At 45.8% G+C, this 20,972-nt stretch overlaps 1 protein-coding gene across 1 annotated transcript in view; it reads left to right on the top strand.

The window, feature by feature from the left end:
- The window catches only part of LOC119181230 (DNA-binding protein SMUBP-2), a 195,806-nt gene that overhangs the window by 95,731 nt on the left and 79,103 nt on the right, over positions 1–20,972 (top strand). Inside the window, exons 12-13 of the mRNA XM_037432411.2 lie at positions 3,084–3,178; positions 6,578–6,701. Of these exons, the coding sequence (XP_037288308.1) occupies positions 3,084–3,178; positions 6,578–6,701 (219 nt within the window). The remainder of the gene's footprint in view (positions 1–3,083; positions 3,179–6,577; positions 6,702–20,972) is intronic.

Here is a 20,972-nt window from a genome sequence, read left to right on the forward strand (position 1 = left end):
CAGCACCATCCACCTACAAGGTAGATTTAGCTGACAAGCTCAAGGAAGTATGCAAGACTGTTCTTCAAGTGTGGAGCAATTTAGGGACTCAAGCTGTTGTATGCTCTCGTCTCTTGGTGTAACGCAGGCTAAAAATAGAAAAATGAGAGAGAAAGAAAAGAAAAAAAAGAAAACTAGAGAAAGAAGACAGAAAAGACCAGGAAAGAAGAAATAGAAAACCGAAGAGAGAAGGCTGCCCAGCTTTGCACTTCCTTGGCACAAAGCTGCTCTGATTTTCTTTTAAACATGTTCTCGGTGCATTTCTTGACTTTTAATGCTTTGCTTTTTCCCCCACACTATTTATGTACAGTGTAATCTGTTGGACGGTTTGGTGTTTGTGTCGAAACAGCCATGGTTTGCCACAAAAAACTTCTATGTTGACTGTGAGCTATATTAAATGGGTCTAAATAATTTGACTGGATATCTGACTATTTACACTTGATATCTCGGTTTGTAACTTTTGATTGCGTGTACTCACATCTGGAGTGCCTCAGGGTTCAGTGCTCGGACCTTCGTTATTTGTATTTAATGATATAAATGTTCTAAATAACATCACTGTCAAGTGGCACACACATGCAGATGACTGTGCCCTGTACTCCACTGTTACTAATGCAGCTGATCAATGAGAATGAAATAAGGTGTTTTCGATGTCCTGCAAATAGAGCAATATGGGGCAAATGTAAATTAATTTTACCAAAACAGTCGCCATGACTTTCAGTAACAAAAAGAAGCCGCTCCATTACTCTCACAATGCCAGTGGTAGTTACTTGTCCCAAGTTAGTGACTTCAAATATCTGGATGTTATTTCCTCGCATAACCTAACAAGGTGTGCCCATATCAACCACATCTCTGCAAAAGCATGTTGGAAACTTGGCTACATTAAGCTAACTGTAAAAAATGCAACCTTGGAATGTAAACTGTCTACAAATCTCTAAGTTCATCCGATGCTAAATTACACTTTAACATATGGTCTCCCCACCTCACATGTGATATAAAGCAGCTCGAATAATTTCAGAAAAACACTATCAGATTCATCTTCAATCTTTATATCACATCTCCCATAAAGAAAACAAAATTAAGGAGAGGCCCTCGCTATCTGAGCTGCAGAGCGAAAGGGGGCTTGTGGGATTCCTCGGTTATGCCATCATCTCATGTCGTCTGTATCACCCCCCATATAGTCGTGTTGCTAGGAGAGCCGAATGGGCATTTTTATACCGCTGTTGCACTTTAAAGGTGATGCAGTGTGTTGGAAGCCTACAGTGAGAGTTGGTCGTCATGGTTGCAAGTTCATATCGCGTGGGGTTGAAAGCGGTTGTTTTCGAGATTCTCATGACCGCTTCTCCAAAAATGGTCGACACGCAGCGTCGCTATTTTTGTTTGGCACTGTGCTATTGCGCGCTTATAGCGATGGAATGCTATAATTCCAAGGAAGACGAGAACGGCAGTGCCTGCGGCTCTTAATGCAAGAGGCGACAGTGAACTGCTCCTGTGTGCTCACTGGAGCTTCCAGAGTCAACAATTACTGACATGCCTGACCCAATAGTGTTTCACACAGTAAGGCAATTTACTATTTGAATTATTGCACCCTGCTTACGTTTTGTGTGCAATAACCTCATCTGTGGCCAAGTTTTTTGAACATGGTCGCAGTTGGCCGACCCTCTTGTGGACATGTCGTGACACACACGGCCAAAGAATGATTTGGAGGTGCTTCCTCTTCGCAAATAGCAAGACCAAATTAGATTTCACTGTTGCGTTATGTTCCATACCTCAAATTTGCCGTATCCATGGCAATTATGTGGCTGAGTCCCACTGTTGCTCTCTTGCAACAGTCGGTTGTATGGGTTGCAATGAGGCTGCGAGGGGCACCCAGGCAGCCTACAGGCGAGTATTGCAGCACGTTTGCGCTTGATTGGCCCGAAAGTTTAGATTTTTCAGCTCATTTGTCAGCTGGCAGCGGCACTGCCTTCAGGAGCTTCCGACATTGGCTCGCCTTCCTCTCAGCAGCACCAGTTGCGCGAGCGGGCCGAAGCAGGGCCAACCTTCTGAGAAGGGAGTCCTTTTTTGGCTTCACAAATTGTGACATATGGCGCCTCCTCGGTATTCCTTCCTCCGTGGCAGGTTCTTGCATCTTATCATTACAAAACTTAAAACATAGGCAAAAACGCGAATGCATAATTTTACTACACAAGATTGTCTACATGCCACCCGGTATCCGGGCCTCTTTTATACCCCAGAATACATGTGCCACTAGACTAACCCACACTCTAAACATTATTCCTTTCAGAGCACGCATCGACTGTTTTAAATTTTGCGTTTTTTCAGATTTGGAACAACTTAAATGGTTTGCTTTGCAAATTGTCTCATGAATGGTTCGTTGAGAAACTGCCTAACCCTATCATGTTATACTAATCTGTTTTGTATTTTCTTAGCAGTTGTTCTTTTTCTGTGTTCCTATCAGCATCGGTACTTGCAGCTCATAATGATTCTGTTGAACATTCATGTAAGCATATCATATTTTCATCTGTTGGTGTAATTTGAGTTTTATTTTCTTTTTTTTATTGATTGTCATACTAAAATATGTACCCCCTTTTTTAGTGTCTCGAATGGAGACAGCAGCAATTGTAAATAGAAGTATAGCTCTCTGAGTATGTGGCATGTCTTGGTAGGGCACTTTCCCGAAGAATGGCCACCCGAGGTTCTCCCATTGCACACCCAAAAAAAGGGCCACAGAAGTGTTAGGTTCATTTTTTCATTCTCATTAAAATGCAGCTGCCACAGCTAAAATAAACCCACAACTTTGCCCTCAATGCTTTTATATTATAGCCACTGGATTACTGCAATGCGACTGTTCCCGTTCAGTGCACAGATTTTCTTTTTTTACGAGGATGATGTTTGCGCCACGTCTTCCTAGACAAGTGGGGAAAGAGCACAATTCTTGCAAATAAGTGTAGACGCAAAAGCGGCTTGACTTGAAAAGTAAATGGCTCTACTCCCTCCTTGTTTATACTTTACCTCCCTGTCCTCACTGGGTTTTGTCCTTGCAGGGGAAGCTGACCTTCTGGCAATTCACGTCAAACGGCTAGTCTCGAGCGGTGTTCCAGCGTCCGAAATCGCCGTGATCTCACCTTATAACCTTCAGGTAAGAAGCAGCAACAATCATCATTGTGCATGACTATGTAAATTGCTGAACTCACGGGGATGCTGGTTAAATCAACACTTCACGGGGACACAAAAAGACAAACCATGTGTTTGACCCTGTCTTTTGGTGTCGCTGTGTGTAGCTGAGTACAACTTGAGTTGTCTAATGAGGCTCTGCCATGACGGCGCGTTGAAGAAGCAGCCCTGCGCGTGCACGTGGCAGTTCTTTCCGAAGGCAGGGTCATTGACATTCCGGTGTCAGCAGTAAATCAAGGCCGATATTTTTTTAGCCACAACCAGACCTTAACATCAAAACTAAATGTGTAGTATCTCCAGTAATGGTGGGACAAAGTAGAAACCCAGTATGCTGCACAATGGTTAGCACATTTTAGCACTATTAGCACAAGCTTGCTAACAATACTCTAGGTGTAGTATTTAAGTTCAGTAAAACCTCATTAATTCTAGGTCACTGGGTCCACGAGAAAGCTTCGAATTAAAGTGGGTTTTCAAATGAACAGAACATACAAGAAGTGGGAAGCAAGGAACTTATAAAACTATTAAAAGTATATCAGTGCTCGTCGTTTGCTGTGCCGGCTAGCTTGCGGCTCCAAAGGTCATGTTTTCCAGCAATGCCTGGACTTTGTTTTGCCTCAAACATGAAGAAACTGTGGGCCTCGCTGTTGTCACCTAAAAAAAAAATGCGGTCGCAATTGATTAAAATGTGCGCCTGCAGAAAACAATACATCTTCACAGCAACACAGTCGTGATATGCGGGCAGCATGTCGCCTGCTCTTCGCTCTGTCAGCACGTCATGATGCTACCATTCGCACATTCTTTCTATTATAACTATGAATTTACTATTGGAGACTATGACGAGGCTCACGATGTGTTTTGGGTGGAAAAAATGATCTTTGAAACTTTCGAACTTAGTTTTCGAAGTAGGTGTTGCTGGCAAAACCTTCGCCAGCAGTGCCAAGACATGAATTGCTGGAACAACCAGCAATGGGAGGTTCGCATACATCGTGATTTTCGCGAAACTGTTCTTTATTAATTTCTTTACAACCCCAGAAAGAATCCCACTGACGTTACGAGAAATGTGCGATAAGCTGCCCGCGTGTCATCGCTGTGTTGCAGTGAAGCATGGCTCGTTTTCCGCAGGCGCACGTTTCGATTGATCACGAGACCGATTTTTTTTTTCTTTTTTTTTTTCGCTGGAAGTAGCGAGGCTGCCACTCGTTAGTATCGATACGTTGCATTGCCTTGTTGCTATTAATAGCCGTCGTTCCGCAGATTCGCGGCGAAATCGGGATCTGAAACTGGCACATATGGCACCCAAAGTTTTCGAATTAATTAACCAGACTGGTGCTGGCCGCCGCTTCAAATTATCCACTCAAGCTCACATTGCAAAATAAGGGACCGTGGAAATCCTTCGAATGAAGCGGGATTTTGAAATAACCGAGTTCGAATTAACGAGGTTTTACTGTATTCCTCATGCCTGTTTTAAAGAAATTCTCTCTCACCAGTTTTACCTAGCCTCTTTCAGGCGTGCCCCTGCTGATTGGGAGAGCAGCTCTATCAACAGTCCTGAGAGCTGTATGCACCATTATTGAGGTGTGAATCACTGATGGCCGCATTCGGTAATGAAACGGGAATTTAAATGCCCAAGCCCTCTCTGCCTTAGTCGGCTTGTGTAGCAGTTACAGTGCTCGGCTGCTGACCTGATGGTAGTGGGTTCGATCCTAAGTGCATTTCAATGGAGGTGGATTGCTAGAGGCCAATTAACTGTGCAATGTCAGCTCATGCTAATGAACAACACATGGTCGAAATTTCTGGAGCCCTTCAATAGAGCATTTCTCATAATCATATTGTGGTTTTAGATCATTAAACTTTAGATATTATTGTTGTTAATATTTTGCATCTTTGAACTCTATTCTACCACAGTGGCTTTAACTATCCCAAACGTGTGCGATGTGTGCTTTAGGTATTGACGTTTGTCGGAGCCACCGGACAAGGTTTTCTTGTCTACAATGCAGAAGCGACTACAAGCTAAGATAAGAGGATAAGAGGCAGCAATTTTTGTCTTTTATATGACGTGTCTTTTATAAGCAGGTACCAGGTTTGCATTTTCTTATCAACCTGAACTTTACTGTAGGCACTCTCTTATACCCATTCTTCTCTTATATCAGTGTCTCTTATGAAGGGGTTCGACTAGCATTGGCCAGCCAGCTATTCACCGACACCAAAGACCCCACAGGGCTGTGTGCCTCTGTTGTGCTTGGCCAACCATTTATGAAAACCAGCGGATAATAAAAACGTAGAAGAGATGGGGAGCATTAATTGTACTGTTTTAAAGGTACTGTCATAATCATGATACAGATGCGATGAAACAAAAGTGGATGGAAAGACAACTTGCCACTGGCACTAATTCCGAAGGATTCAGGTGCGTAGTTCAATGCACAACCCCGAATCTCGATGGGATACCATGAGATACAGATACAATTGGCTACTACTGCACAATAAAACACCATTTGATAGAATGTACAGTTTATTTATTTCTTTTTTATTGTTTTTTATCTATATATTTCACTTACACATACTGCACTTTTTTAGCAGGAGTGGGGACAGTTACATAATAATACTAGTAAGACACTAAAAAAAATGCTATAGAATACTACTAACAAGAGAGCTATTACACACATTAGTGGGCAACAGCAAAGTGAGGTAGTTTACATCTCTGTAAGATGTTCTTCAATTGCAGCTGTGGAATATTTAGTGTTAAGGAGGGTACCTTACAGTGGAGATTTCAAAAGCTGTGTCAATTTATTAGTACAAGCAAATAAAGTGACTACGTTTCTAGTGTAGGAACAATGGGTACAACTTTTGCTAGTAAATGTGATGACATTATCATCAGAAAGGCAGAATGAAGAGTTTACAATTGCATATAAAAATTTTTAAGCTTCGGTTTGATATCACAAGAGTAGAGGTTTAGTGTTCAATGATTGTAGGGGTAAAGCCTGTGAGGTACTGCAACTCTAGGTATTAAAAATAATACAAGATAGATTGGGCATATTTCAGAGTATGTGTATGGGAACCAGACTTTGAATGCATATTGAGGAACAGGGCGAATCAGTGTTTTGTATAAAACCAGTTTTGTATGCTGACGTACCTTGGGTTAGATGCAGCCAAGGCATCCTACTAGCCCATTGTTTTACAACTAGACGTACTATTACTAATACTACCTCTGCTACTACCACTGCTACAACTTCTGCTACTACTTGGCTTTGTGCAGAGGCAGTGGCGCATCCTATGAAGTTCTGCTCCTGCTTCTACTACTGCCTTCACGCCCATTGGCGTACCATTTCATTGCGTGTCTAGTGCATATTGCTTGTTCCATATTCAGGTGGAGCTCATCAGGCTTCGACTCTCTGCCCGGCATCCTGGCTTGGAGATCAGCTCGATCGATGGTTTCCAGGGTCGTGAAAAGGAGGCCGTAGTGATGTCCTTTGTGCGCTCCAACAACACAGGTTAGTTTTGGGAAGGTAACCGTATGTGAAAGTTTCTTGCGTCACTGTTGTGTCTAGAACTGCAGGGCTGCGGTGAAGGGCAAGAGAAGCATTGTAGCTGGTTTTTAGAGATCAGAGCTGCCCACCACCAGTCTGAGGCGCGAGCTGAGCACCGGTGGGTTGATAGGACACGATTTTCATTTTATCTGTCGTGCTGTGAAAGCCATGCACGTGAAATGTGCAAACCTGTAAAAATTTTAGGGTTTAATTTCTCTATGAAGAAATGTTCTGCACCTCTCCATCACATGACAGAGCAACCATAAATTTGCTTAGAATGATGACGTGAAGCTAGAAAGAATTTTTTTGGCTTATTTTGCGATCTTGCATTAGGGGGGGTTGTTTGAAGAGAGAACAAAGGCCAAACTTCAGTTTATTATCGTGAGAACCGTGCCTCCATATGTCAATGTGACATGGACTGTGCAACTGCATAGTTGCCAAGCAACTCTGGAGTCTCATTAGCTGTGTTGTGCTCACTGCTGTGATTCTAATCCGAGTGCAATGCAAAAGTGCTTGTGTGCTATTTTAGGTTTTCTCTAAACCTTTGATTACTAGATATGTCCAAATATGAAAGCCTGGCCACCAATGCACAGTCCTGCCCATGCTCAAGGTAATTAATGAGAGTGATGACCAGAGACTGGATTTCAGGCAAATTCCTGTTTTGTTCCTTGTGTTCCTATCACCCCACTTTGATATGTGAACATAAATAAGAGGTTAAGAAGGGCCCCCATAGTATTTTTGTAGTGCATAATAATGCCTGCTTTTGGAATTTGTGCCTAAATACTTATAAGTTTCTATAAATGCTTATTTTAGTAATAGGCACCTATACGAACACTAACCTAAAATTTCGCTTTTGAGTGTAGTTCGAAGTCGTTACTGAGTCGGAAACCTAAGATGCCCTATCAAACTTGACACTTGACAGTTGGCGTGCCATGCCAATGGCACCTGGCATACTGTAGTGTTGGGGATGGGTGATGTGAAAAATCTTCACCATATATGATATTGTCATACGACATCACGGTGATGTCTCAGATCACCAAAATTTGTGACATCAGAGGGACATCATGTAACGTAATTTCACATGATGACGTGATTGCATCGCGTTGTAGCTTGGTCAATAGCGGTCCGATCATAGAGGCACGCGAGATCAGGTGAGGTGCCTCTGATGTTGAGGGCAGTGCCAAGCCGCATTAAAAGGCCACTCACCAGGCCCCATACCAAATTTTAGTTAGACAGTGGAAGTTGTTGGATGTCCGATGAGGAACATCTTGCCATTAAATGTTTTTGAATCGGTTCACCACGAGTGGAGAAAACAGGTTTTTGGAAGCGGCGCGAAACGAGGATGAGAGGAGGCGAGCTCAAAACCTTTGCCGCTCCTCCGCGTAGCCTTCGCAAGCAAAATCTCTTCCTCACCCTCTCCGGCATCCGACCAAGAGGGGACATGCGCATGACGTGCCCAAACAAGTCCAACCCCCGAGCACACGAGCAGCGTTGCTTTGTTGACCAGCGTTATTTTGTGGTCTTCTGCCTGTTTCTGCCGGATGATTTGGAAACGCTGGCTTAGATGCGGTAGAGTAGATGAGCACATGAGTGCGCGAACGCGTAGGAGCGTTCAACGGGGGTCGTCTGCTCAGTGCCCTGACTGTGGGGACACGAACGCATGCGAAACGCTGGCACATTAGCCCCGCATCTCGTAGCATTTCACGGGAAAAAATGAAGGAAAAACGCGCACAATTTTTTATTGCGTCTCATTATTTATTTCAAGTTTTATTAATCTCTTAAAGCAACAAATACATAAACTACGCATGTTGTGTTAAATAACTTTTGCATGTCACGTGGGATACTGCTGACAACGTCAGAGCAGAGTCGTCTATGTAGATGACCCACGTCACTGCATTGCCGTGTACGTAGGGCCATTCATACGTCCACGTCATGCCCTCATTCCCTAGGCATGCGCCGGCAGAGGGGAGGGGGAGCAGCGTTCATCTTGAAATTTGACCCATTTCCGCGGCGCGTAGTGTTGAAAATTTTGGCAGACGTGATCATGAACGTCTCGGCTACGCATTGCGCTTGTCAGCTCAAAATTGCCAAACCTGGTGAGTGGCCCTTTAAGTGCAAGGGCAGCATCAGTGCAGCATCTGAGACAAAAAAGAGGTTGGCTTTCACCTTGAAGTCATCTTAGGTGAATGCATAAAGAAACACCGAGTTTTGATGTTACCATGACTGTTCAATCCCCTGCAACGTTCAGCCGTCTTCCGGTTCAACAAATGTCCAAAAAACAATAGCCAGCAGTCATACTGGCTGCCATACGCCACTGCACCTGCTGCAATGTTTACAGTTGGCGAACATAAAGTCTCGTAGGGCAAAGAAGAATGAAGAGTACAGTGTTTGAGAACAGAAAAGAAATGTGATGTGCACATGGCTTTTTTTTAGTTTGCTTCTGAATTATTTCCTAATGTGGTCACTGACAGGGGATAAACTCCCTTCACATGCCAGGAGTCTCAAACTAAGCTCAGCCAGTGGGCCGCCGTCATGCAGTTTAGTTCCACAAGGACAGTGAGGAAAGAAGTGTGTAGGGGGAGGGGGGAGGGGGAATTACAATTGGGCGTTAAACACTGCCACGTGAAAGGAAACTTTCTCATGTCTCATGTACAAGTTATTTTTGAAGGAGATTTGGTGCTAGCATTTTAAAGCCATGTCGAAAGCTTACTGGAAAATGACTCCAATCTGTACGCCGATTGCGAAATATAATTTTAGTTCCACGATTATGTTTCAAAACATGGTGAACACATGGGAGGCCTCACTGAAAAATGCCTTAAACTAGCTCACGAACATACTCAGCTCACGAATATACTTAGTAAGGAAATAATGGAAAAGCGGAGCAAAGACAGTGACGTGAGGGTCACGGGAGTCAACCAAAAGCCTCGTGTGTCTGAGATATGCAGTTAGACCAGGCCAGTACAAGCATTCCTACCTTCTGATCTTCTAGCGGTTCAGTCACGGTGCATACGAGGAGGGCAGAGGAAGCGCCCATGTCCCTTGATTATGCAGGACAGAGGCGCACAGGCCTCCCACACACATCTACGCAGTCATGATCATGTAGGCTTTTCACTCATGTAGGCAGCACCCTATGTGTACTTCCTGTCTTCCCTTCAAAAGACCAAAGAAAAACCACTGTGTCATCGTTCCAGTTTCATTTTTGTTTTTTCATCGATTGTGAAGCATCTTGTCTTTTGGACTTGACCAGCAGGGATGTGGTAAAACTGTGGCCTCCACCCCTTATTCGGGAATCCTGTCTATGCAGCTTGCTATCTGCTCCTGTGCTGCCCTCTTAAATCATGCCAAAAAAAAAAAAAGACACCCAGGAATGTGTTCGTTCAACAGTGGATCCTTGGCTCACTATGATAGAGAATAAAAGGAGAGACCATGTTCTGCAAACCATCCAAAAACAAGAACAATTGCACATCTATGTTCAACTGTTAGCGTTTTTGTGCCATTATATGCAATAACTTTTCTCACTTTCCTGACGTAGATACAGCTCGTGTACATCTTTGTTTTGAAATTATTCGCATTTATTTAAAAATTTACTTCGCCTACAATTATGACATTAGAGGCTTAAACATGCTTTGCCTGTCTATTTTTGACAACTGAAATTTTTTTTCCTTCCTACTTTTGGGGCTTAAAAAAAATTTTTAATGCCTAACCCTTTTAGATGCCAGCTATGAAGAACTGTTTGTAAATGTGTCAAATTACTACAACGTTAGTGCTAGGCAATCAATATGCTTGGTGCAAAATGCATTGGTGCAACATGCAGAAGATGCACCAGCAGTGTGGCGTCTGCCGATGCGTTTTTGGCAGCTTGGAAAGACAATTCGGCATCAGACGTCTATTTCAGGAGGGATAATGGAGCTTTGGTAGTCTTGAGTAGGTTGGCGAGCGGTATGATTATGCGAGCGATGTTGGGGAGAAACCGGCGGTAGAGGTTGAGAAGCCCAAGGAACTCGCGGAGTTTTTGGGCAGGTGTTGGGAAAGGGAAGTCGCTTAGGTCTTCAACTTTCTTGTCCAATGGTCCGATGCCCTCGCTAGTCACACGATGTCCGAGGAACTCGATGTCTTCGACACCAAAAAAATCTTTGCGGGGTTGATGAGAAGGCCGTGTTCCTGGAGCCGAGAAAATAGGAAGCGCAAATGGTTGCAATGCGGTTCGGGAGAAACGCTAGCTACAAGGAGGTTGTCAATATACGCAAATACGAAAGGTAATCCACAGGTTACTTCATTGATAAACCTCTGGAACGTCTGTGCAGCGTTTCTCAACCCGAACGGCATGTGAACGTACTCTAAAGCTTGAATGGTGTCGCAATTACAGTCTTGGGCTCAACCAGAATTTGGTGGTAGGCCTTTACCAAGTCTATTTTGCTGAATATCACCGCTCCCGCAAGGTTGGCAGAGAAGTCATGAATGTGAGGGAGGGGATTATGATCAGGGATGGTGCACGCGTTGAGAGCACGATAGTCGCTGCACGGGCACCAATCTCCTGGGTCACAGTTTGGTACTATGTGCAGAGCTGACGACCAACTGCTCGGCGAAGGACGGATGATGCCCAGTTGCAGCATGTGGTCGAATTTTCTTTTGGCAATGGCAAGGCGGTCCCCAGTGAGGCGTCTGGGTCGGCAAAATACTGAAGGGCCAGTAGTGACTACATAGTGCATGACATTGTGGCGGACTGGCAGCTCAAGCTTGGAAGGATTCGTGATGGCTGGAAAGTCGGGCAGAATTGAGGCGAACATAGATGATGGTATCTGCGGCGATGTTCCAGTAGTAGCTGTTGGAGGTGCGAGAATGGCCTGTATGGACATACTAGTCATTTTGTCGACAAGTCAATGTGTGCAGAGGTCAAGTCAGAAAATCAGCACCCTATATGGTCATGCGTAGGTTTGCAACAACGAATACCCATCGGAAGGTGCGTCTGAGACCCAAATCGATGGTAAGAGAGTGCTGACCATATGTGTTGATGGGAGAGTTGTTGGCTGCTTGAAGGGGCACAGTTTTAGGAGAGCCTTGCCATTCTAGTCGCACTGTAAGAACGACACTGACCTCTGCACCTGTGTCCACTAGCAATCGATGTCCGGAAATCCTGTCAGTGACGTAGAAGAGGCTGCTTGTCATATAGCAAGAGTAACTGGTCACCATCAGTGGCTCTGCTGGTTTTCGAGGCGAGACCGGTAGGCGAGACTAGCGGTCTTCGAGCTGTGACAGTAGGATGGTAAACGTCGTTGCCACAGTACCTCTTGCTGAATAGTTAGTGACACGATTGGCCAGATTCGCCAGCTTGTTGAGAGACAGGTCGTCTGGTACGGTAGCCAAGGCAATAACCACGTTCTGCGGCAGGCGCTGAAGGAACAGCTCTTGCAACAGCGGGCTGATTGCGTTCAACCGACAGTTGCTGAGAAGCCACTGCATGCGGCGCAGAAGTTCTGACGGTCGTCGGTCACTGAGCTCCTCCTCGTTGAGAAGCTGCTGAAGACGCCTGCTGATAGGCACAGACTTGCGATGAAGCACCGTTGCCTTGAAGTGGTCATAAGGGTCGGTTTAGGGGGGTGCGCCCACAAGGTCATGGGACTCTGCAACCGCGTCCGTTGAGAGTGTGGAGACAGCGTGCTAATACTTCGCTTGCTGCAAAGTAATGTGCCGAAGGGCGAATATGGCTCAATGTGCAGAAACTAGGCTGCAGAATTCTGTGGCCAAAGCGACAGCAGGTGAATCTGCACCATGGCGATGCTGTCTGTGCTGATCGTCGGTCTGTCGTTCGCGGTCGCGTCCATGACACAGTGCTCGCCTCGCGGTACTCACCTCCAGGTCACTATGTTATAGGGACCGAGGTTACGTCCTCTATAACCATGCGTGTGGCGGCGAGCGAAAACAGAAGGAACCTGTTCAGGTTGAGGGCAAGGGCAGAACCGAGCTTTATTCTCTTCTAACCGTGGAGCACGCCCCACGAGGAACGAAGCACAGAGGCATGCACATACACCTGAGCGCGCCATAATTAGTAGGCAGCCGATGATGATGATGCCCACTAGAACTGTTTAATAGCATCAAGCGCCATCAACACGCAACAAAACTACAGGATAAGGACGTTGTGGCAAATCAATTCCACATGACATGAAAATGGCACCAAAATGTGGAGCACCTGAGAAAGCGATGATGCTCGCACTCACCTCTCGTGGCTTTGAACTCCGGCCCTGGGGGTCACCCACAAAGAGCCGGGCGATGCGCAGGGGGTGATGGCGTCTAATTGGCTTTCGACTCACTCGAGCTGTGTCAGTCACGGCTTGGCAATACGAAAGACCCCAAGGAAGTGACACGCATTCCTGAAGTCCGGAGAGGAGTCTCACCAAAAAAGGGCAATGAGGGCAGCGGGGCTTCATCCAAGCAGCAGGGCACAAAGGGCTACTCCCACAACCCTTCTCGCCGAAGCGTGTGCAAACCCACAAGCTAAGCCTAAATGTCCACGTAGAGCGCACCTGGCAAAATCTGGCGCAACTGCTATTTGCACATGTCTAAGCCCTGTGTGCTGTGTCTTGATTGCAAAACCAATGTTATGCGGTGGCGAGCCAGCTTACGTGAAAACTGACCAATGCAGTTACCTAAAAATGAAGAACAAGTGCTCTCACAGCTCATAAATGTCGATAGAACAATCAATGTTGCCGACAAAAAATAAAAAAGTCAAAAATGTCACCCTGGCTTGCAAACATTCCCAACTGATTCCCTCTTAGACCACTGTTTCTTCACAAATGGCATATTATGATCATTGAGAGGCTCTGTTGTGGTGACTTCTTGCTGTTCGTGAACCACCTAACTTGTCATGGGATGGCTTCATTAAATCTAAACTACAAACTGAACCTGTAAATAAAATGTAGGCACGTATTAGACCTCTGCACTTGCTGAACCCTAAAACATCCTTTTTGGAACCAGTCTGAAGGCCACTATCAATGAGGGGAGTCCAAGGGGCGGTAATAGTAGGGGAGGAGGGGGTAATTCGCTTCACTCTCTGCATGCCCTTCCAACAAGTTGGTTGTTCTGTTTGCAGGAATTGTTCTGTTCGCAGAAAGAGCCATAGTTGTTCCCCAACTACATGAGTATCACGGATACTCATATCCATTGTTCACACCTTCGACATAAAGCAAAAATTTGTGAACATTGGTTGTCTCAACGTTTTGACTACTGGACATGTTTTCGCCAAGGCAGCCTTGAAGAAAAATGTTCCCCCTTTCATGCTTGGATTGACCCTGCCCCCCTTGCACCAGTTTCCTTCTTTGGCAGACATTTTCTAAATATTTGAAAAACGGGGATTAAGCACTCAACCTACGTTGTGCAGTTGTGTACGACGTCGCTACTTACTGATCAAAATATATTTCAAGATTGGCAGCGAATGAGTGAGCAGGAGGGCTGGGAAGTATCGAAGATACATGTGTATGAGATACTATCTTAGATACTCTTTGGGTATCTTCGATCTGTATAGCGATACGTCTCGCAAGACGAGTATCTGTATTTCCGTTACATGTGTTAATGAATCGTGTACCTTTAGATGCAATATATATTGGTCACAACTTACGCTATACCATGCAAAACGTTAACCGCTGACTTAACTCCACTTTTGAGGCGGGTACTGGTGACATTACTTTCTCTTTCCACCTGACTCCACCAGTGAGGCCAGGCAATGAGGTTTGCGCGCCCTTTTTGGTGGAGCAGAGGAGGATGACAGCTTGTGCCGTCTCAACATAACATGCACGTGCTTCCCTGCGTGTAGACTTGGGTGCACGTTAAAGAACACCAGGTGGGCAAAATTTCCAAAGCCTTTCACCACGGTGTGTCTCATATACATTGGTGGTTTTAGGACGCTAAACCCTACATATCAGTAAATGAAGCAACCAACCAATCAATCAATCAAGCCTGCATGTATTTTGTTTACTTAATTTCTTTCCTTTCAGTTGTGTCAATAATGTCATGACACTTATCCTTAGCCACTTGCAAGTGCCGCGTACCACAATGCGTAGGGAAGTATCGATTCCATATCGCACAGAACATGCGTTTACCAATCAGACACTGGATACCCTGGATTTTGTTTGAATTATCAGGCTGTTTGAATTATCAGAAGTTCTCATATATGCAACTCTGGGTAAGGTGACAGCACAAATTATGATCAGACATCTATATTCACACTTTTAAGCATCTCTAGATCCTAACTACACAAAAACAGAGAGCGGTGCATGTATGGTCAACAAGTTTATTGACTATCTACTGCTGACTAGACCTTTTAAAAAAATCATGGATGGTCAACTGCTTATTTGCCACATGCGCATTTAGCACAAAGCTCTCGATGCCAGTAAGTGCTGCCAGTTGATTCTGAGAGTTTTCTGTTGTCAGAAATTTTCTCACTTTAGCAATGTACTGGAAAGCCTGTGCAGTTGTCACATTTTCCACTTCCGGTTCTTCTTCACTTTCACTGCTGTGTTGTGCTGGCAGCACCTCTGCCACCAAGTCATCGAGTGTGTCCTCCCTGCACACGCACAGGTTATCATCAGTAGCTGCATAACTGTCGAGGTCGGCAGCTATGTTGTGCGCTTTTAGAGCAGACAGCACTTGGCTTTCATCGTCGCCCTCAGTCTGCAAGCAGTCAGATGAAGTGGCAATGCTGCAGCCAGGTATGCGGAAGGCATGCTCGAAGCAGTTCCTTATTGTTGCTGATGTGACAGCATTCCATGCGTCGGCGAGCATGCCCAACGATGAGAGTAGTGTGACACTGTAAGGCATGGAATTGTCCATACATATCAGCATTCTCTTTAGCAGTGTTTTCCGGTAATTAAGCTTCAAGCATTTGATTACCCCTTGATCCAGGGGCTGGAGGACAGCTGTAGTGTTAGGAGGCAGAAATTCAAGGCGAATTGCTTCCAGCCCCTCCACGTCGCCGTGCGCAGGGCAGTTATCAACAATGAGCAAAATTTTCCTTTTCGCTCGCTTCATTTGCCCATCCAGTTTGCGGAGCCAACCCTCGAACAAAGCTTGCGTCATCCAGGCTCGCGTGTTTCCGTCATATGCAACTGGGAGCGTTCGGACGCCTTTAAAGCACCTGGGACGCTTTGACTTGCCCACAACGAAGAGTTCTGGCTTGTGACTTCCGTCCATATTGGCGCTAACCATGACGGTTAACCGTTCTTTGCTCAGCTTTCCGCCAGTGCAGCGCTCTCCCTTGCGACACAAGGTTTGATCGGGCAGGCACTTAAAAAACAGCCCCATTTCGTCGGCATTATATACATCAGCCGGGGAGTATTCAAGCAGCAGGCTTTGAAGTCTAGTCTGCCGCCAGTCCGAAGAAACAGCTTCATCGACCACTGCTGCTTCACCACTCACTGTTTTGAAGGAGAGACCGTGGCGTTCCTTGAACCGAGAAATCCAGCCATCGCTGCACTTGAAATCTTCAATTCCCAAGCGCAAGGAAAGTTCTTCAGCTTTCTCTCGTAGGATTGGCCCATTTATCGGTAAATTGGAGCTCCGTGCGCGCTTGAGCCAAAGAAGCACGGCGTTTTCGAGATCCGGGTACGCAGCTTCCCTAAGCCTTTTCCGATCGGGAGCGAAGTGGCCCGCGTTATTCTGCAGCTTGTCTTTGGCTTTCAGAATGGTTGTGAGAGTACTTTTGGTTATTCCATACTTCAGTGCCACTTCGGTCTTCTTTACCCCAGCGTCGACTTCTTGGATAGCGGCCAATTTCTCTTTTAGGGGTAGTGTCCGATATTTTCCTCGCGGTGACATGGTCGATCGAAAAATGCGCAGCACGTAAGAAAGACGGGCAGACCTGTACGCATTCTGTGGGCAGGTCACGTGCTTCGGAGTCGGCCGGCGCCACCGGCACGCCGGAAAAGCAGAGATAAGCCGCGAGACAGCTTCGTAACCACCGGGCCGTTTTTGTTTTTCGTTTTTTTTTCCACCACAGCGCGGAATGCTGAGAAATGATTGTGTGGCAAAACCTTTTCCCTTGAAGTTTTAAGGCGCTTATTTTTCAATATCAGACTATTATGATAATCATAAGCACGCAAATTTTCAAATATTGCCGGCAAATCAGCAGAAATTTTCCGGTATGGACAGGCAGAAAGTACAAATTAACCGAATGACGAAGTTTGAATTAAGTGGCTTTTAAATACATTGAAAGCATAGCGAGCCAACCAAAATTTTGAATTTTGTATGAATTAACCGAAAGTTCGAATTATCAGAGTTTGAATTATCGCGAGTCTACTGTATTTCAATTCAAATATATGATACAGTTAAACCTTGGTATAACGAAATAGATAAATTCCTAGAAAAATTCGTTATGAATAGGATTATGTTACATGGAGATTCGTTATGAAAATTAGGAAAATAATTTCACAAATCAAACAAAAGGTCGGGACTGAAGGCAGAGATAACCCAATAGACTTATTTAGCGGTTAAAAACTGCATTATTATTGCAATAGCAATTGTATGGACACGCTAGGTGGATTTTTATCGTCACCGCCATGTTCCGTAACAAGTCGAAGTTGATAACATGCCCCGCGCATCGTAACTTTCACAAACGGGTAAAAGCGCGTGAGCGCTGCTGAAGCAGACATCAAATGAGTCGGCTCATCCCTGGCGCCTCAAAAGTGCATAAGGTAACATCTCCCGCGTGTTAGAACTGCCGTCGAATGCTGAAACAGAAAGTAAAGCACCCATCTTGAACGAGCATAAAACAGTGCAGGAAGGGGGGAGGTCGCTCGAGTAGCAATAATGAACTTTGATTTTAAGGGTGGCCATGATCGCTGGCGTGCTTGATCTCTCAGTGAGTATCAGTGCGGTTTCAATGCGAAGGGACTGTGTAAAAAGAGCACTTCTCCCTGGAGCGGCCGTATTGGCTCATGCCAGCATTCTGTAGGAGTACTGCGATATCGGATCTAAAAGGGTTGGCTGCCAGCCTTAAGTTCTTTCTTATAACGATACATTTTTTTTGCTATTCCTGTTCATTGCATTGCATTCAACGCGCCGTCGTGTTGCCAGAACTAATCGGCTAATCGCAAAAGCTACCAGCCTGCGAACTCGCAGCACGGCGCAAAACGGAAGTGTGTGACGAGTCTACCTTCAAAGATCCGTCGTCACCGCGGTCTCGTAGAGTTTCAATGAGCGCCTAATTTGACATCACCACGGTGGTGACGACACAGTTGTCCGAAATTAAGAAAAGTCATTGTTCGACCGCAAGTGTGAAGGAATGAACACGACAGCGACAACCTGGAATGTAACGCTGAGAATGGCAAGCAGATCGAAACGTGCAGCGCGAGGCTCACGAAAACAACATACACAGGACTAGAGCAAACTAACAAGGTTTACGGCTCGACACTTAACGCGCGGTTTAAACAAAAACAAGGCACGAAACGTAATCGCAGATACAGATGTTAGTGCGAACTAATAAGTGCCCCAGTTGTTAATTCGCTGTGTTTGAAAAGCGCACTCTTTTCGCAAATGGCGCCTGTCCAGCGAGCGAAGTGATCTTTGTGTGCCCGGCAACTAAACGCAATTGTTCCGGTCAAAGTCAAAGGCGCGCGATTCTCCCAATTCAAGGATAAGCGTGGGCCCACAAGCAAAGTACGCGTGGGAAAGAAGCGCACATCGGCGCATCGTGGCGAGCTTGGCACCGAGCACGGGCGGCTTTTTTTTCTTGAGTTTTCATATATATATATATATATATACTTCTAAATTCACATATAAACCCAAAAAAGTGGATGAAGGGAAGGCCGCTGTGGTAGCTCAGTGGTTAGAGCATCGAACGCGTTATTCGAAGGTCGTACGTTCGATTCCTGCTCACGGCTGGTTATTTTTTCACCCACTTTTATTTCTTATTTACATTCCATTGGTTCTAATAACTTCCCCTGTACATTCCTTGGCATTACTGTCTGTTAGATCTCATTAATATTGTGTCAAAACACAGAAAAACGAGCCCTTAGGTCTACACTTCTTTCTCTTATTCATTAACGAAGGTCTCGTACTGGCAGACTTGGTGTCATTAGGTTGTATACGAGGGACTATTAATCAGCTGCCCGCTCGTAATAAAGTTCATGTGCTATGTGACGCCACATATGCGCATAAAAGAGTGTTTCACACTCGTCGCTTGGCTTATAGATGGCGCTTACTGACACTCCTACTTCTAAATTCACATATAAACCCAAAAAAGTGGATGGAGGGAAGGCCGCTGTGGTAGCTCAGTGGTTAGAGCATTGAACGCGTTATTCGAAGGTCGTAGGTTTGATTCCTGCTCACGGCTGGTTATTTTTTCACCCACTTTTCTTTCTTATTTACATTCCATTGGTTCTAATAACTTCCCCTGTACATTCCTTGGCATTACTGTCTGTTAGATCTCATTGATATTGTGTCAAAACACGGAAAATTGAGCCCTTAGGTATACACTTCTTTTTCATATATATATATGTATACATATATATATATATATATGCTCATGGTCTAATGCTTGGTTCGGCTCGACGTCCAGAGCTGCAGCTCCTGTGAACAGACGTTGTGGTCTTTCTGTTCTCACGTGACATTTTCTGGTGGAGGCGCTGGGTAGTGTTGTATACACTGCAATCAGCAGCAAGATCCCGACACTAGTCGCGACTTGGAAGAACCAGCTGACCTACGACGTAGCAGGCGACAACTAGGCTTACCACCTGGATTCGGACCGCTTCCACAACTCGGCAGTACTATGGCTAGTGCAGGAACGCAAACCCAAGAGACATCGACGCAGCCTCCTCCATGGTTCAACACCCCGCGAACCCCGAAGCCGTTCCACGGTGACCCTTACGTGGATGTCGACGCCTGGCTTGACGACTACAACCGTTGCACTAATGTCAACGAGTGGACCGAGCACTGAAAGCTTCGGTATGTCTACTTTTACCTAGAGGACTCTGCACGCACTTGGTTCGAAAACCATGAAGCCGCTGTGACAACTTGGCCAGAGTTTTGCAACCAGTTGCGGAATACCTTCCAAAGCTCTGATCGAAAGGAGCAAGCGGAAAGGCTCCTCAATATTCAAAATCATTGACCAAAAGAGAGTGTTGCCTTGTTCGTTGAGGACATGTCGCGGCTGTTCAGGCGAGCTGACTGCTCAATGACGGAAGAGAAGGTGCATCTACTGATGTGGGCAGTGAAACAGCAGTTGTTCCCTGTACTAGTGCGCAACCCTCCCTGCACTGTAGTGGATTTTCTCCATGAAGCCACTATGATAGAGAGAATGCTAAGACAACGTTCGTCTCAGTATGAGCGTCCTAGTAGCCTTTCATCATTGTCATCGGCCCTGCCAACACCTGATGTCATGGCTATAAGACACTTGACTGAGCTCGTGCGCAGTATTGTGCGTGAAGCTGCAAAAGCTGCATGTGGTGTCTTCTTAGCCCCATGTTGCTGCTCTAATGGATGTCGTCCGCAAAGATGTCCGGCAGCTGGTGCAACCCATAATGACTCTGCGTCTAGCCGAGGTCCAACCCATGATGGCCCCGCGTCCAGCCGAAGCTCCCCTATTAATGTACGCGGAAGCAATACATACTCCTGCACCAGCTGTTGGCTATCCGTACCGTCCGTCCACCCTGCAGACAGCGCCATCATTCTACTCAGGACCGCTGCAGTATGGCAAACCACCACTTCCACAGAAATCCAGTGTGTGGCGTGCTCCCGACAACCGGCCTCTCTGTTATCAGTGTGGTGAACCAGGTCACATCTACCGTGAGTGCGCATACAGGCACATGGGTCTTCGTGGCTTTCGTCCATATGCTCGTTGACTCAGAGATGGTGAGATGCCCTGTGCTATCGCGAATACTTGGCAGGCCAAGGTGTCCCCAATCGTTCCGCCTCGCCAATCCCGCTCACCGTCTCCAAGGCGCTCTACGTCACCTGGTTAACAATCGACCTTTGCGGACGTCCTTGCAGGACAATCACCTTGTTGGAGCTAACACAGGAAAGATCCAGCCCTGACAGCGTTCAGTTTTCGAACTGATTTTTTTTTAATTATCGCGCTGCAGCCGCCAGGGCTCCCCCCCGTAGAGCGAGAGCCGTAGGAATTACCAGAGGAGCCGCCCAGTAGACATGCTTGGATGTTGGCATCCAGACTTAAGATTGAAACCCCGGGGCCGCGAGAGTGGCGATATACGCAGGTTTCAGTCGATCAGCAGCTACAACGTCTTCACG

The sequence above is a fragment of the Rhipicephalus microplus genome, unplaced genomic scaffold (assembly GCF_043290135.1).
Source record: "Rhipicephalus microplus isolate Deutch F79 unplaced genomic scaffold, USDA_Rmic scaffold_14, whole genome shotgun sequence".
NCBI lineage: Eukaryota > Metazoa > Arthropoda > Arachnida > Ixodida > Ixodidae > Rhipicephalus > Rhipicephalus microplus.